Source organism: Aotus nancymaae, unplaced genomic scaffold (assembly GCF_030222135.1).
Source record: "Aotus nancymaae isolate 86718 unplaced genomic scaffold, 86718_ANA_hifiasm-v0.15.2.pri h1tg000040l, whole genome shotgun sequence".
NCBI classification, from domain to species: domain Eukaryota; kingdom Metazoa; phylum Chordata; class Mammalia; order Primates; family Aotidae; genus Aotus; species Aotus nancymaae.
The window spans coordinates 9864929-9882450 of record NW_026988454.1 but is presented as its reverse complement, the minus strand read 5'-3'; the positions used below and the strand labels follow the sequence as shown (position 1 = coordinate 9882450).

General features: G+C 50.1%; 1 protein-coding gene across 7 annotated transcripts in view; it reads left to right on the top strand.

The window, feature by feature from the left end:
• SYNJ2 (synaptojanin 2) overlaps nt 1–17522 on the top strand; it is a 121118-nt gene that overhangs the window by 90052 nt on the left and 13544 nt on the right. For all 7 annotated transcript variants that reach the window (XM_012451568.2, XM_064360508.1, XM_012451581.2 and 4 more), the window contains 10 exons: nt 1457–1538; nt 2354–2494; nt 4437–4629; nt 7825–7983; nt 10074–10230; nt 11215–11332; nt 13654–13872; nt 13977–14055; nt 15674–15842; nt 16246–16419. In XM_012451568.2, the coding sequence (XP_012306991.2) occupies nt 1457–1538; nt 2354–2494; nt 4437–4629; nt 7825–7983; nt 10074–10230; nt 11215–11332; nt 13654–13872; nt 13977–14055; nt 15674–15842; nt 16246–16419 (1491 nt within the window). The remainder of the gene's footprint in view (nt 1–1456; nt 1539–2353; nt 2495–4436; nt 4630–7824; nt 7984–10073; nt 10231–11214; nt 11333–13653; nt 13873–13976; nt 14056–15673; nt 15843–16245; nt 16420–17522) is intronic.

Below are 17522 nucleotides of genomic sequence, written 5' to 3'. Positions count from 1 at the left end.
CCGAGGCGGGTGGATCATGAGGTCAAGAGATCGAGACCATCCTGGTCAACAAGGCGAAACCCCGTCTCTACTAAAAATACAAAAATTTAGCTGGGCACGGTGGCGCGTGCCTGTAATCCCAGCTACTCAGGAGGCTGAGGCAGGAGAATTGCCTGAACCCAGGAGGCGGAGGTTGCGGTGAGCCGAGATCGCACCATTGCACTCCAGCCTGGGTAACAAGAGCGAAACTCCGTCTCAAAAAAAAAAAAAAAAAAAGAATAAAATAATTCCAAATGTTAACACCTCACCTTTTATCTAATGAGATACACTGTTAAAGCCCCAGAACTTAAGATCCGAATAAGTGATTCTTGTTCCATCAGCGTTGACTCAGGGGCTTTTTTTTTTTTGCTTCCTTGGACTTAGGAAGAGACTTGTGGTTCAGTTTTTAGCCTGCTGGTGAGTGACCTGTGGTCTAGCTGACATGTGGTGGGCCATGTGTACATTTGTGCCCCACAGCTGCCTGGATGGTGCCCAGAGTCCCATCCCGTCCCTTCCTCTGCACGTGCCGTCCGTGCCTTACTTTCTGCCTCCAAGCGCAGGTAGCAGAGTCCACCCTTCAGAGCCACTGGGGATGTCTGTGTCAGGGTAGCCTGGGTTGGTGCTTGTGGCGCCTCCAGAAGCCATTCAGGATGCCCTCCGGCAGAGTCCCATTGACGCGGAGAGTGCTTGGCACAGCCGTGGCTCAGCGGCCATCCCTCCCGATGCTAACGTGACTCCTTTTCCCTGCAGGAAGGCGTGCGTGTTTGTAGCAAGCTGTCTGGTATTTTGCAGGGGATCTTTTTGGGGTAGACACTAGTGCACTCCCCTGCAGTCCCACTAGAAATGCACCAGGTTCCAGACAAGGAAGGTGCTATGGTGACTGTTGCCAAGCAGATCCACAGAGGGACGGGGATTGTTTTCTTTAAAAAATAATAATAATAAAGCTTTAAGTCAGGGAAACTAGAGGTTCCAGGTTGCCCATTGTGGCCAGCGGAGAAAGAAGTGGACGGCCTGCCTGGCCTCTCGCTGGCTTCTCGCTGACAGAGGCCACGTCCTCCTGGCAGGAGCCAGGGGAGGCGGGCATTTCACTTTCTGCAGCAGCTGGAGCCATGGCTGGGCTTGGTGGCTCAGAGCCTGGATGTCAGAGGTTGTGACTGGAGAGATTCAGTCAACAGCTACAGGGTTATATGAAACTCTGACCTCCCCTGTTCAAAGGGAACAGACAGAATGGATGGAGCCCTCGGGCTCACTGCTGCATTGAAGCCAGGAATTACTGAAGCAGGTTCCGCCGGCAGTTCCCAGCAGCACTAGCAGCCCCCTGGAGCTGGACTCAGGCCGTGAACAGCATGGCTCGGGAGAGGGGACTCGGGAACCCCATGAACTCGTAACACAGGACATGGCGGTTCTGACCTTTGTCATCTCTTGCCTTGCTCCCCAGATGACAGCAGCCCAGCTGACATATTTGCTGTGGGGTTTGAAGAGATGGTGGAGCTGAGTGCAGGGAATATTGTCAATGCCAGGTAAGGGGCAGGAGTGCGGGTCGGGCAGGAGTGCGGGCCGGGCAGGGCTTCCTGACTCAGATGCCTGGCTGGGAACAGAGCCTCTGAGGTTCTCCTGGAGCCAGCCTGCTTCTGAGCCGGCTAAGCTGTAGTCCTGGCTGTGTGGGGATCTCTCACCTGGCTCCGTCTCTGTAACCACGTGTGCACTGCCCTGTTCTTTCCCTGCTGCTTAAGGAAGTAGAAGGAAGGACTGATGGTTGCTGTGTTTTCTCTGTGGTGCTCTGGCCTCGGCCACTTGTTGAGGCTGATTTACGCTGCCAGAGGGAGCTGGCGTGTGTGGACCTGCGGCACAGGGGCAGGGCAGGGCTGAGACTGGGATAATGGCTGACTCATGTTTCCTGGGGAGAGATGAGAAAGCGGAGTGCCGGGAAGCGGTACTTCCCTCCTTCACACCCGGGCAAAGGAAGGAATCAAATCCACTGGATTTGTATTTGATATGAAGCCAACTGGACATTCCCCCCAACCCCCTGCCAAACTGGCCTGGCTTTTATTTCAAGGAACTTTCTGAACAAATAAATAAGATGGACTCTGTGGGGCTGAGAAGGTCCTGGGCTAGGCGTCAGGGCTCAAGGAAGGGCTGCTGTGATGTATGAGACGCAACCAGAAATACCCAGATCCTCCAGTAGAACAGGGAAAGCATGACACTGATATTGGGGTGCCGGCAGTGTGACATCAGTTCTGCAAACGGAACGGGCCTGGGCTGGAGCATTTGGCAGGTGGGAGGTGGCACTTCCAGCCACCTGTAAACAGTACCCTCCTTTCCTTTTCTCTTCCAGTACTACCAACAGGAAGATGTGGGGGGAGCAGCTTCAGAAAGCCATCTCACGCTCGCACAGATACATTCTCTTGACTTCGGCGCAGCTGGTGGGCGTCTGTCTTTATATCTTTGTGCGTCCATACCACGTCCCGTTCATCAGGTAAGAACATTTGGTGTATCCACATCTGGGCAGCAAAGGCTTGCTAGCCTCTGTGTTTTGTTCTTTGACTTCCTCCTCCTCCCCTGCCCCCTCTGTAGCAGGAATTGGGACTTGCCATTATTTTAGATAAATGTAGCAAAACCCTCTAGGAAAAACTGAGCTGAATAGAATATTGTCTAGCAATTAAAAAGCCACCATGGGAAACGTCTACCTTGGGAAGCTGAACTCTTAGAGTGTTACATGATTGTCATCGCCCGGGCTCAGTTCTGTGCCAGGAAAGGCGTTCCTTGTTGGAATCTTACAGACAGGAAACCTCTGACAGGTAACCCCCAAGTTACCTCTGAGTAACTCACTGGGAAATGCCAATTCTTTTGTCTCTTTTTAAAAGAATTCTGAGTCGAATGTGTGGGCCTCTACAACTGTGACCTCACTGTCATTTCTCCAAGGTGCATGCTTTGTGGGTGCTGGAAAGGGGTCAGCTTAGGGGCTGCGTTCCTCCTGGGGTGTGGGTGTGGGTGTTGAGATGCTGGAGGAACTCACCTTTCCCCGCAGCCTGCTGATGCCCTCATCTTCCCCCCTGGGCCTGCTCATGGCATTCGAATTTCCTCCAGCCTTTCTGCAGACTGGCAGCAGGCATCGGGCTGGCGGCAGGCATCGAGCTGACCTCCCCGCTGAGCCCCTGGGTTTCAGGAAGGGTCCGTGCCCGTCTAGAGTGCCACGGTGCCCCCTGCAGCACCGGAGGCTATGCCTGTGCTGCCTGTCATCCTCTCCTCTGACTTCAGGAAGATGTTTACGTCCCTGTCCCTCTCTTTGTGATATTTTGGCAGCTTGGCCATGTCCCAGGTTAGCAGGTCAAGGCTAGTAAGTGTGAAAGGCAAAGGTAGGTGAGGGTGAGAGGTAAAGCATTCAAGAAAGGGCTCAGAGCTGAGGAGCGCCAGGTTTCCCAGGCTCGGTGTCCTCGGCTTTCACACGCCTTTGACCCTGAGCATCTTCACCTGTACCCCTTCCATCACTCTTCCCCCAACCTTGTCTACCAAGGAGCAGATGTAGCAAGCCTTAGTCTGCAGCACAGTCATGGAAATGTTAAAAAATGTGCTGTAGCCCATGTTTCTATGGACTTTTATGCATTATGAGTTGGCATTTTAATGCCAGCAGGCTCTGGCATTGCATAAGTCCATTTGAGACCACCTGCCCAGCCCAGCATAAACAGCTGCTGGCTTCCTAGCTCTTAAAATGCCTTGATTGCTGGGTGCAGTGGCTCACGCCTGTAATCTCAGTACTTTGGGAGGCCAAGGTGGGTGGATCACTTGAGGTCAGGAGTTCAAGACCAGCCTGTCCAACATGGTGAAACCCTGTCTTTACTAAAAATACAAGAATTAGCCAGGTGTGATGGAAGGCACCTGTAATCTTGGGAGGCTGAAGCAAGAGAATCACTTGAACCTGGGAGGTGGACATTGCAGTGAGCTGAGATCACGCTACTGCACTCCACCTGGGCAACAGAGCGTGACTCTGTCTCAAAAAAGAAGTGTTGATTGCCCGGATGATACCTTCCATGCATGGCGTGATGGCTGCACGGGAGTAGGGTGGGTTGGCGGGTGGTAATGTTCATGCCACTCCTGGTGGCAGTGAGAACCTGGGCATTCACAGGGATTGCCGTGTCTTCAGCTTCTTGGGGTGCTCAAGTGAGCACTGAGCGCTTTAGGGTTGGGGCGTGGAGGAGGTGTCCAGGCAGCAGTGGACAGCTGGAGGGAGGCAGCCCCCTGACCTGGAGTCGATGACAGCCATGGTAGCTGCTGTGTTGCGATTAGACAGACTCTGAGCTGATGATTTTGGAGCGCTCAGAGCAGCAGATCCCGAGCTGCTACCATGCCCTTCTCTGTGGCAAAGCAGGGTCATGCTTCTCCTTCAGGCACCGACAGCATGCGCCATCCTTCTGTTCCAGGGACGTGGCCATTGACACGGTGAAGACAGGCATGGGGGGCAAGGCGGGGAACAAGGGCGCTGTTGGCATCCGCTTCCAGTTCCACAGCACCAGCTTCTGCTTCATATGTAGCCACCTGACAGCCGGGCAGTCCCAGGTGAAGGAGCGGAACGAAGACTACAAGGAGATCACCCAGAAACTCTGCTTCCCAATGGTGAGCGGTGCCGTGGGGGCAACCAGCACCTCCCTGCTCCCTGCAGTCCCAGACATGACTGTTGATAGGAGCCAGGCATTGGGGACACAGCCACAGGGAGGGCCCCTGCCTGGAGGGCTCATCGCTGGGGAATGGGGAGAAGCCATGTCACTCCATGGAGTTGACCTGGGGTGGGGTTAGCCGTGGGCCTGTCGGGGGCCGGCCCTGCGGCATCCCTCCCCTCCTGTTGCTGTACATTTCCTGAGTGTCTGCATGGCCCCTGGATTTTTGTGCGTGCATTTTCTGATTTTCTTTTTTTTTCTTCTTCTTTTTTGAAATGGAGTCTTGCTGTGTCACCAGGTTGGAGTGCAATGGTGCGATCTCAGCTCACCGCAACCTCCACCTCCCAGGTTCAAGCGATTCTCCTGCCTCAGCCTCCTGAGTAGCTGGGATTACAGGCACCTGCCACCACACCCAGCTAATTTTTGTATATATATATATATTTTTTTAGTAGAGACACGGTTTCACCATGTTGGCCAGGATGGTCTTATCTCTTGACCTCGTGATCCGCCCGCCTCGGCCTCCCAAAGTGCTGGGATTACAGGCATGAGCCACCGCGCCTGACCACATTTTCTGATTTTCTAATTCAAGTGATGCTTTAGGGAAGGAAAACCATGTCTGTGCTTTGTCCTGACCCAAGTGGTGAAGAACATTTGAATCCACAGTGTCTAAGACTCCACTTTCCTGAAAGTCACAGCCTTCACATGTACTTTCTATGGTGGCTCAGATAAGAACACGCTTTTGACCAATGAGCCCTGGGTCCTTGGTCGAGGACACTTTTTGACCAGGAACACCATTCTTGACCAAGGAGCCCAGATCCTCCTGTTCTCGAAGCTGCAGTAGCATACTGCACACTGCCCCCTCGTGGCGGTCTGGAGGGTTTCATTCTGAAACCAGAGGATTTTCTTTTCCAGCGTAGATTTTGATGTTCTCCTTCCTGTGCAAAGGTGCTACCCTGCACACCTTCAGCGTGTGGTGCACATGAGACCCACATGTTCCCCGAAGTGAGGATAGACTTCAGCTGTTCATGCCGAAACATCTTCCAGTGTCTGAGAGGTGGCGAATTGGGTCACAGAGCTCTTCCCCATGAGAACAGATCCTTAAAACTGAGTCCCATTTTTCTGGGCTGCACAAGCACTGAAGGCAAAATGTCCTTAGTTTTTGTTAAGAAGGGTCATAATTCTTGTTGGAGTTGTTTCTTATGTTAAAAAGAAACAAATGAGTTGGGCAATTTTCAATTGTGTGTAATGTAGTTTAGGGAAAAAAAAAAAGTCAACCCATCTCATTTAGAAAGTGCTACTTTGGGGCTGGGCGCCGTGGCTCACGCCTGTAATCCCAGAACTTTGGGAGGCTGAGGTGGGCAGATCACCTGAGATCAGGATTTCGAAACGGCCTGGCCAACGTGGTGAAACCTTGTCTCTACTAAAAATACAAAAATTAGCCAGCCATGGTGGCACACACTTGTAATCCTAGCTACTTGGGAGGCTGAGGCAGGAGAATCACTTGAACCCGGGTGGTGGAGGTTGCAGTGAGCCGAGATCGCACCATTGCACTCCAGCCCAGGATACAGTTTGAGACTCCATCTCAATTTTTTAAAAAAATGCTACTTTGAAATAGTAAACTTGGGCTACATAATAACATAAGCCTTATTCTCCTGAAGCTGAATACTGGGAGCTGATTCCTGGGAGCAGACACTGCAAAGCGAGGGAGTAATTAAAGGGTTTGTAATGCAGTTCTTTTCTGCAATAATAATATCGAGGGACCTGTTAACATTCTACACTTTTGTTTTTGTTTTTGTTTTTGAAACAGAGTCTCACTCTGTTGCCCAGGCTGGTGTACAGTGGTGTGATCTTGGCTCACTGCAACCCCTGCCTCCCAGGTTCAAGTGATTCTCCTGCCTCAGCCTCCTTAGTAGCTGGGATTACAGGCACACACCACCAGGCCTGACTAGTTCTCGTATTTTTAGTAGAGATAAGGTTTCACCATGTTGACCAGGCTGGTCTCAAACTCCTGACCTCAAGTGATCTGCCCACCTCAGCCTCCCAAAATGCTGAGATTACAGGCATGAGCCACCGCACCCGGCCAACATTCTACACTGATTTTGTGTGATATCATAGTCACTGGCCATAAGTAGCTATTTACATTTAAATTAATTAAAAATAAATAACATTTTAAAATTCCTTGCTTTCACTGGCCACATTGAAAATGCTCAGTATTCATGTGGCCAGTGGCTCCCCCATCTGACAGCACAGAGAACATGCCAGCGCTGCAGAAGGTTCTGTTCGACAGTGTTGTCCAGACACTCATTTTATTTGGTTGGGATCCGTGTAAACTTCTGTCCAGCTTATTGTCATGGGGGGGTGGTGGAAATGCCTCAGAGTATAGGAGAATAGAAACTGATTTTGGAGCTACGCGGATGGGAGCTGAAATCCCACCTGTATCAGGCACTAGCTGCGTAACCTTCAGCAAATGCTCTTTGTTTCTAAACTTTTGTGTTTTTTTTCATCTAAAAGAGAGCTTGTGGTATCTGCTTGTGCACCTGGAACAGAGCCCAGCCCTTGCGGACAGTTGATCCGCAGCAGCTGCTGTCATTGTGATTCCTGGGGAAGAGATAGGGAAAATAAGGACCGCAGGAGCTCTCCAGGGCTGAGCTGGGGCCGTGGGCTCCTAGGACTGAGCAGGATGGGGAGGAGGAGCGAGAAAAAGACAGAGAAGGATCATGTGAAGCAGCTCAGGAAGTTATATGAAGGTGTACATCCTGAGCATGTATGCTGTGCTTTTGAAACCTCATTCTCCTAACACTGAATGCTGGATGCTGCTTTCTACGAGCAGGCACTCCAAAGCAAGGGTGCATCTGATCTTCAGGACTGAGATTCACGGAGGAAATGCTGGCCATCTTGCTCCCCTCCGCTTAGGGCTGGGGCTTCCCTCAAACCACTCAGAAACACTATTATTTAAAATTAACAAGTAAGTCATGTAAAAATTCCTCCATAGGTTTATGGGATGAGTGAAAAATAAGATGCTCTAATAGAAAAAAATTTTTAAGTAACATTTTAAGAAAAATACTCCTGCTTGGCCCAGTGAGCTTGTTTTTCTTCTCTTTCCCACCTTCCTTGCAAGATGGGCTGAATGATTATGATTTTCTTTTCAACTTAGGGGAGAAACGTTTTTTCTCATGATTACGTATTTTGGTGTGGTGATTTCAACTACCGCATTGATCTTACTTATGAAGAAGTCTTCTATTTTGTTAAACGCCAAGACTGGAAGAAACTTCTGGAATTTGATCAACTACAGCTACAGAAATCAAGTGGAAAAGTAAGTTGTGCTTTAAAAATATTTTTTTAGCTGCTGCTTCAAGATAGATGATATCTACGAGCTGTAGAGGCTGGTGCAGCAAATGCAGTTCTGTGAGCGGATTTCACTGTTCCGACGTTGTAGGAAATAGGTGGGCTTGTGAGGCCACAGTACAGGAGGGGCCGTTCACACACACTTCCTGTCCTTCTTTCTTTCTTTTTTTTTTTTTTTTTTGAGGCAGAGTCTTGTTCTGTCACCCAGGTTGGAGTGCAATGGCGCTATCGTGGCTCACTGCAACCTCTGCCTCCCAAGTTCAAACGATTCTCATGCCTCAGCCTCCTATGTAGCTGGGATTATAGGTGTGTACCACCATGTCTGGCTAATTTTTGTATTTTTAGTAGAGATGGGGTTTCACCATGTTGACCAGGATGGTCTCAAACTCTTGGCCTCGGGTGATCCGCCCACCTTGGCCTCCCAAAGTGCTGGGATTACAGGTGTGAGCCACCGCTCCCAGCCAACCTTCTCCTCCTTCTAATACTGTTATTTTAGTGCCTGTTTGCTTTCTAGCAGGGTAGATTGAGATGAGGGCAGTACATTTAAATTCCATTTACCTGTGGAGAAAGAAGCTGGTTAAATGTGTGAGGGCCAGGAGTGGTGGCTCACGCCTGTAATCCCAGCACTTTGGGAGGCTAAGGTGGGAGGATCACTTGAGTGCAGGAGTTTGAGCCCAGCCAGGGCAACATAGCGAGACCTCGTCTCTACTAAAAATAGAAAAAAATGAGCTGGGTGGTGCATGCCTGTAGTCCCAGCTACCAGCTACTCTGGAGGCTGAGATCAGAGAGTCACCTAAGCCCAGGAGGTCAAGGCTGCAGTGAGCCAAAATCATACCACTGCACTCCAACCTGGCCAACATGGTGAAACCCCATCTCTGCTAAAAATACAAAAATTAGCTGGGCATGGTAGCAGGTGCCTGTAATCTCAGCTACCCGGGAGACTCAGGCAGAAGAATCGTTTGAACCCAGGAGGTGCAGGTTGCAATGAGCTGAGATCACACCACTGCACTCCAGCCTGGGCAACAAGAGCGAGCCTCCATCTCAAAAAAAAAAAAAGGAAAAGAAAAAAAAGTGTAAGACAGGACAGATAAGTTCTCTCCTGAAGCGAGATTTGGACGTCCTTTGAGGTTAACTGTCTTCCTGCCTCAGCCCCTGCCAGTGTGTGGAGTGCCAAAGGGTTGCCACATAGACAAGCGACCACACCAGCCTCCTAAGGCAGGTTTTCCTTTCTTCCTTCTGCCAGTATTCTCCCCTCCTTTGAGTGATGCCTGAGAGAACCAGGGTGTGTTTTCTCTGGGTCTTCCTATGGTGACAAGACCAATCCAAAGGTAAACAAAGAGAAGAGGGCCGTGCATGGGGGCTCACGACTGCAATCCCAGCACCTTGGGAGGCCGAGGCAGGAGGATTGCCTAAGCCCAGGAGTTTGAGACCAGCCTGGGAGACATAGGGAGACCCTGTCTACGAAAAATAAAATTAGCTGGGCATCGTGGTGAGAGCCTATGGTCCCAGGTACTTGGGAGGCTGAGGCAGGAGGATCACATGAGCTCCAAAGTTTGAGGCTGTAGGGAGCTGCGATTGTGCCACTGCACTCCAACCTGAGCGAAAGAGAGAGACCCCTGGGAGAGAGAAGGGGGTGGGGAGGAGATCTGACTTTGACTCTGCACTTCTGTGTACTTAACTCATTTACTCAACAAACATGGATGAAGGCCTCGGTGGCTGTGGGCCGGACATTGCAGCAGGCATGGGACTGTAAAGATGGGCACCCCGACCCCTCCCTCCAGCCCTTCACTGTCTCCTGGGGAGCAACAAGCAGACAGTGGCTAGATCAGACACCGCAGCGGGTGGGGAGATACAGGCTGTGTGTCCCTCAGTGGGCTGAGCTGAGGATCGCTCTTTTGTGAACAGGCACACGTGTCCAGTTTCAGACAGACTTTCAAATGTAATGGAGCTTCTGTTACTTTTTAGGAATAGGGACTTGCCTTTTCAGTTTTCGTTTTTGTATATAACATTCAGGATCTAAAATGAAGGTGGCCTGATGGCTTCTTTTTCTCCCAATAGATTTTTAAGGACTTTCAGGAAGGAGCCATTAACTTCGGACCCACCTACAAGTACGACGTCGGCTCAGCCGCCTACGATACAAGTGACAAATGCCGCACTCCGGCCTGGACGGACCGGGTGCTGTGGTGGAGGAAGAAACATCCCTTTGATAAAACAGGTGAGGGGCTGTTCAAGAGCCAGCGGAGGGTGGATGAGAAATGCCGGGAAGTCTCGTTCCCCCCAGCCCCGTGCTCCGCCATATAAATCAGTCTTCTTCATCACCCAGATGACACAAAAGTCATCCCAGACTTAACCCCTAAGCTTTGGAAGTTGTGCTTTCATGGGGCTCCCCCTCTGGCTTCTTTCTAGAGACGGTGACCTGCAAATAGGTCTCCTCTTGGCTCTCCCCTCAGCCCCTTTTCTCTGGGTGGGGAAAGAGAGCAGGGAAGCACCAGGTGGCCTCCCTGCCTGGCCCCACACTCCCCAACGTGTTCTTTTTCCAGCCCGATTTGTTCAGCTGCGTTCTCACCTGCTTAGAGCCCTAATTCCAAATTGAACACGTGCAAGACACAGTAAAACTACGAGGTTTTAAAAATCACTGGTTGTCAAGTATGTTTTAAACAACCGTTTATACCCAGCTAGGAAGTGACGTTTATTTAAAGTTAAAAAACAACAACAATTAGTTACACATTTTGGGAGAGAATAGCCAGGAAACTGCATCTGTAAATAGACAACGTAGGTTTTCCTTCAGATGAGTTTGTGAACACGTGTGTGGCCCCAGGGCTCTGAGAGGCGGGGCCTGGAATGAGTCTTCATGTTCTCAGCTCCTGCAGCTCTTACCGTCCCCGTTGCTGCCAATCTCCTGGGATTCCTGGGTCCTGGAAACGCGGCAGCAGCACTTCCTCTCAGGCCCACAGTCGGCCCGCTGGTGAGGACTGCGGGCATGGTCATGACAGTTTTGAGTAATTAGGTGTGAGGAATGTTTTTAACCAAAGGACTCAAAGCATATGAAGCCTGGTTCCAAGGTCAAGGAGTCAAGAGGATGCGTCTGGGGCACGGGGTGGTTCGTGGCGCAGACCTCTATTGTGGAGGTTTCATGATCGCATTCCTGGATATTGACACAATTCTATGTCGCTCTCTTGAACGGAAACCCTGTGAGTAGCTGGAGAACTCAACCTTCTAGAGAGTGATCTAGATGTTGACACCAAAGTCAGACACACCTGGTCTCCTGGTGTCCTCCAGTACTATGGCCGTGCGGAGCTGCAAGCGTCTGATCACAGGTAGGTCCTCACTTCGATGGCATTTTCTCCTGTGCTGGGGAAGCCAGCGTCTCTCTCTCCACAGGGAACTGCATGCTTTGCCCGTAAGGATGTGTGTACGCGTGTGGGTGCATGTGTGCATAAATACACCAAAGAACACAGAATGATAGAACAGATAGCTGTGGACCCACCACCACCAATTCCTAAATGTTAGTGTTTTGTTGCTCCATATCATAAATGACATCATTTATGAAAATTTCGAAGATGCAACCTATGTATTTCGTGACTTTTATATTTTCTTAAATGATGTCATTATGCAACTATTTTGTTACTTACTATTTTTGAGATACAATCGTATGGATGTTATAGATCTGGTTCATTAATTTGTAACTGCTGTCTAGTATCCCACTAAATATATCCATGGAACTCACAACTTACCCATTTACCTCTTGATGAATATTTTCTCCAGGATTTTATTATTACAAATGGAGTCTCACTGTATCACCCAGGCTGGAGTGTAGTGGTGTGATCTTGGCTCACTGCAACCTCTGCCTCCCAGGTTCAAGCAGTTCTCCTGCCTCAGCCTCCCAAGTAGCTGAGATTACAGGTGCATGCCACACCTGCCTAATTTTTGTATTTTTAGTAGAGATGGGGTTTCACTATGTTGGCCAAGCTGGTTCCAAACTCCTGACCTCAGGTGATCCACCCACCTCGGCTTCCCAAAGTGCTGGGATTACAGGTGTGAGCCCCCACGTCTGGCCCTGGTATGCCGGGCTTTTTAAATGCTCTGTGCCTCATGCATTCAGGATGGGGTGGATGCCGCAGAGAGAGCGCAGTGGGCACTGGCGCCTGTGCACTGGGACGGAGGCAGAGGGAGACACCCTGCAGAACGTCTTTAAAGACAGAGGAGAGGATGGCATTTGAGGGTGTGAATAAGGAAGAGTTTGACCTTCCCAAGGCTGCTGCCAAAACTCTCACATCAGTTTCAACTTTTACACAGGAAGAAATTAAGAAAAGGAAGGTGGGGAGCAGTTGTCAACCAAAAAGCCTATTTTGTCTTTTGAGACATAGTCCTCTGGGCTGGAGTGCAGTGGTACGATGTTGGCTCACTGTAACCTCCACTCCCAGGGTTCAAGCGATTCTCATGTCTCAGCCTCCCAAAGAGCTGGCATTACAGGCGTGCATCAACACGCCTCGCTGATTTTTGTATTTTTAGTAGAAACAGCATTCTGCCATGTTAGCCAGGCTGGTCTCCAACTCCTAGCCTCAAGAGATGGGATTTCACCATGTTGGTCAGGCTGGTCTCGAACTCCAGACCTCGTGATCCGCCCGCCTTGGCCTCCCAAAATGCTGGGATTATAGGTGTGAGCCACTGTGTCCAGCTGAGTTGAGCTGTTTTAAATAAGGCTATGTAGTTTTTGTAATACAGGATTTTCTAAATGTTTGTAAATAGAGTAATAGCCATCCCTGTGTCATAATTACTATAATTATTTCCTGCTGGACTGTTTTCCTGTTTACGTCATTGATTTTTACATTATTCCTAATGATTGCATAGTGTGTTATATGAATGTATCAGAACTGTTTCCCCATTAAGAAACAGAGCATGTTGGCCTGGCGCAGTGGCTCTACTAAAAATACAAAAATTAGCCGGGTGTGGTGGCATGCACCTATAATCCCAGCTACTCGGGAAGCTGAGGCGGGAGAATCACTTGAGTCTGGGAAGCGGAGGTTGCAGTGAGCCAAGGTTATACCACTGCACTCCAGCCTGGGCGACAGAGGGAGAGACTGTCTCAAAAAAATAAATAAATGAACAGCATTTCCTTTTTTTTCCCCTCCCATCAATAATGCTGTAAATGATCAACCTCATGCGTTAAATCTTTGCCATAAAGTCTGAGAAGTGAGATTACTAGGTGAAGAGAGATGAACGATTTTGGAACTCTGTGTAAAGTGCCAAACAGTCCTCTGAAAAGCCTGCACCCTGGGCCGAGTGCAGGCGCCCACTTCCCTCTGTCCTTGGCAGTACTAAGGATCACCATGTCAAAAATCTTTGCCGATGGCTGGTTATTTTCCAAGTGCCAGGATACATCTTTAGAGTTTTATTTCTCCCCTCAAATTATCCTTAGATTAAAATGCTAAGGTGATACTAAGATGAAGGAAAGATGAGGACTAAAACGCCAGGGCAGGGTCGCTGGCCTGCAAATCCACCTGCTGGCGGCCACATGCTCAGGTTGTCGACTGTTCACAGAGAGCCCTGGGGGACAGAGGCTGGGGACTGGAGGCAGGGGGTGTGGACATCTGTCCCAGGCTCACTGTCATCCCTCTTTCGTTCCTGTCTCACACAGACCCGTGCTGGCGATCGTGGAGGTGGAAGTTCAGGAAGTCGATGTGGGTGCTCGGGAGAGGGTTTTCCAGGAAGTGTCCTCTTTCCAGGGCCCCCTGGACGCCACTGTTGTGGTAAACCTTCAGTCACCGACCTTAGAAGAGAAAAATGAGTTTCCCGAGGACCTGCGAACTGAACTCATGCAGACCTTGGGGAATTACGGGACAATTGTTCTCGTCAGGTAACTGCTGCCCTGACCGATGTGGGGTCCGGGGGATGTCGGTGAGGATCCGTGAGAGCTGCCGGGTCGTTCTTGGCATTGACTTGGCGTTTCATTTATTCCAGGATCAACCAAGGGCAGATGCTGGTGACTTTTGCAGACAGCCACTCGGCTCTCAGTGTCCTAGATGTGGACGGCATGAAGGTATGCTGTGCTGTGCTTGGCCAGTGTGGGTGGGGGCTGGTCAAGCCCTATTTTCACGTGGGCATGTCTTCTCCCCTCCCCTTGCCCTGACCTGTGGCCCAACCTGTGCCTTTCTTTTTTCTTTTTTTTGTTTGAGACAGGGTCTTGCTCTGTCATTCAGGCCGGAGTGCAGTGACGCAGTCACAGCTCACTGAAGCCTTGAACTACCAGACTCAAGCAGTCCTCCCATCTCAGCTTCTCAAGTAGCTGGGACCCAGGCATGCCACCATGCCCAGCTAATTTTTCAAATTGTTTGTAGAGACAGGGTCTCGCTCTGTAGCCCCAGCTGGAGTACAGTGGGACAGTCATGGCTCTCACTGTAACCTCAGCCTCCCAGGCCCCAGTCATCCTCCTGCCTCAACCTCCCAACGTGTTGAGATTATAGGCCTGAGCTTTGATGCCTCGCCACCAATCTGTCTTTGTGTGTAGACACCATATGCAGTATAGAGTTTGGATTCTTCACTCTGGTTCTGAGGTGTCTCATGTCCAGCTCTGGCTACTTGCAGAATAGGGAAGAAGGCTGGGTGTGGTGGCTCACACCTGTAATCCTAGCAGTTTGGGAGGCTGAGGTGGGCAGATCACCCAAGGTCAGGACATTGAGACCAGCCTGGACAACATGACAAAACCCCGTCTCTACTAAGAATACAAAAATTAGCCAGGCATGGTGGCTTGCACCTGTAGTCCCAGCTACTCAGGAGGCTGAGGCAGGAGAATCACTTGATCCCAGGAGGCGGAGGTTGCAGTGAGCCAAGATCACGCCACTGCACTCCAGCCTGGGTGACAGAATGAAATTCCGTCTCAAAAAACCAACCAACCAAACAAACAGAACAGGGAGGAAGAATGTCAGTCACGGTGCGCTGCGCTGGATGGCAGCTGTAGCCAGCAGCTGCAGGAGATTAGCCATTTTAGAGTGTAGTTCCTGCCGAGTTACTTGATGTGTCTTTGCTCGCACCTCCATGTGGGAGACTGTTCCAGTCTTTCTCTTTAGAGTATATGTTTTGGAATCTGCATCTCATAGCTAGTTTCCATTTTTATAGTATCTTGGCTTTAAGTTTGTACCAAGGGAGAAGCTGGAGATGAGAGTTTAACATTTTTTTTTTTTTTTTGAGATGGAGTCTCGCTCTGTCACCTAGGCTGGAGTGCAGTGGTGCAATCTCGGCTCACTGCAGCCTCCACCTCCCAGATTCAATCATTTCTGCCTCAGCCTCCCGAGTAGTGAGACTACAGGCACATACCACCATGTCCAGCTAATTTTTGTGTTTTTAGTAGAGATAGGGTTTTGCCATGTTGGTCAGACTGGTCTCAAACTCCTGACTTCAAGGGATCCACCTGCTTTGGCCTCTCAAAGTGCTGGAATTACAGGCATGAGCCACTGCACCAGGCCTAGTTCAACTTTTTTTCAACCAGATGTATGAAAGCTATGCTGAGTCCCCCTGAGGTCTGGACCCTTGGTTTTTCATGGCCAAACATAAAGATTGGCCTCACTGCGGGTGTGTGGGTTTGGATGAGAAGCACTGTGTGATCAACAGGACCGGTCATGATTTTTATTTATTCCCGGGTGGCCACTCTGCCGTCCCAGGTAAAAGGCAGAGCAGTGAAGATTAGACCGAAGACAAAGGACTGGCTGAAAGGTTTGCGAGAGGAGATCATTCGGAAACGAGACAGCATGGGCCCTGTGTCTCCCACTGCCAACTCGTGTTTGCTGGAGGAAAACTTTGACTTCACGAGTTTGGACTATGAGTCAGAAGGTTAGTCACCCTGCAGGGAGGGACAGGCAAGCCGTTCTTCCAGCAACAGGGTTGAGCTTTTAAGGACACCTTCTAAAGCCTACCTTGCAGAAGTGACAGAGGACACCCGCAGGGCAAGCCCTCCATCCTATGTGATGAACATGTTCGTATGTGTGGACGATGCATGCTATGGTACCTGGGAACGGAGGTGTCTAAACTTACGCTACAAACACTGGCTTTGAGGATGGCAGAGCTGTGGGCATACCAGTGGAGCAGGGGTACCGTCCCTGCTGGTGCCCAGACCCTGGGTTGCAGGGCAGGGTGCAAGTGTCCAGACAAGAGCCGAACTAGTCCCACTGATGAAAGACCATGCCTTTTCCCCTCATTGTTTACACCTTAATTGTGATACATCTTCTTCTCCCAGGGGACATTCTTGAAGAGGATGAAGACTACTTGGTGGATGAACTCGGTCAGCCTGGGGTCTCAGACAGTGAACTGGGGGGAGATGACCTCTCTGATGTCCCCAGCCCCACAGCAGTGGCTCCACCCAACAAGTCACCTGCACTCACCAAAAAGCAGCAGCATCCGACGTACAAAGGTAGCCTGACCCTTTTTTTCTCAGGAGCCCCTGCCACAGTCAGCTCAGGATAGACTTCTCTTTTTCTCTCAGCAGTTGGGCACTGTGTGATGTCAAGCTTGCAGGTCCCAGGAGAGACCTAAACCAGGCAGGCCCAGCGAGTGGTGGGACAGCTCTGCAGAGGCAGCCAGCTCCCACACCCTGAGTTCCTCTAGTTATTTTATTTTTTTACAGTAACTTGTACCCCCGTAACACACCAGATTCAAGATAATTCCTGTTTCCTCTGGACATTCAAATGGTTGTATATTTGTGATTATTTCCCACCCCCCACAAAACTCTTCTGATTTGGTCAGGCACAGTGGCTCATACCTATAATCCCAGCACTTTGGGAGGCTGAGATGGGTGGATTGCTTAAGGTCAGGAGTCGAGACCAGCCTGGCCAACATGACAAAACCCCGTTCTCTACTAAAAATGTTTTTTAAAAATTAGCAGGGCATGGTGGTGCACGTGCCTGTAATCCCAGCTACTCAGGAGACTGAGGCAGGAGAATCACTTGAACCCAAGAGACAGAGGTTGCAGTGAGCCGAGATCACCCCACCGCACTCCATCTTGGGCGACAAAGTGAGACTCCATCTCAAAAAAAAAAAAAAACCAACAAGAAAAACCTTCCGATTCAATCCCAATAGAGACATATTCCATATCTATGTCCTGAGTTGCTGGTGTATTGTCACATTTATATAATATGTTGTCATACAGTTATGCTACATGGCCATATCATTGTATCATTTTAGACTTATGAGGGCCTGAAAGGTCACATAGATTGAACCACACCCCCTTAGATTAAATGCTATAACTTTGTTTTTTTGAGACAGGCTCTCATTCTGTCTCCCAGGCTGGAGTGCAGTGATATGATCTCAGCTCGCTGCAACCTCAACCTCCCAGGCTCAAGCGAACCTCCCACCTCAGCCTCCCAAGTACCTGGTACTACAGGCATGCACCACCATGCCCAGATAGTTTTTTGTAGAGATGGGGTCTCACTGTGTTGCCCAAGCTGGTCTCAAAACTCCTGGGCTCAAGTGATCCTCTCACCTAGGCCTCCCAGAGCGCTGGGATTACAGGCTGAG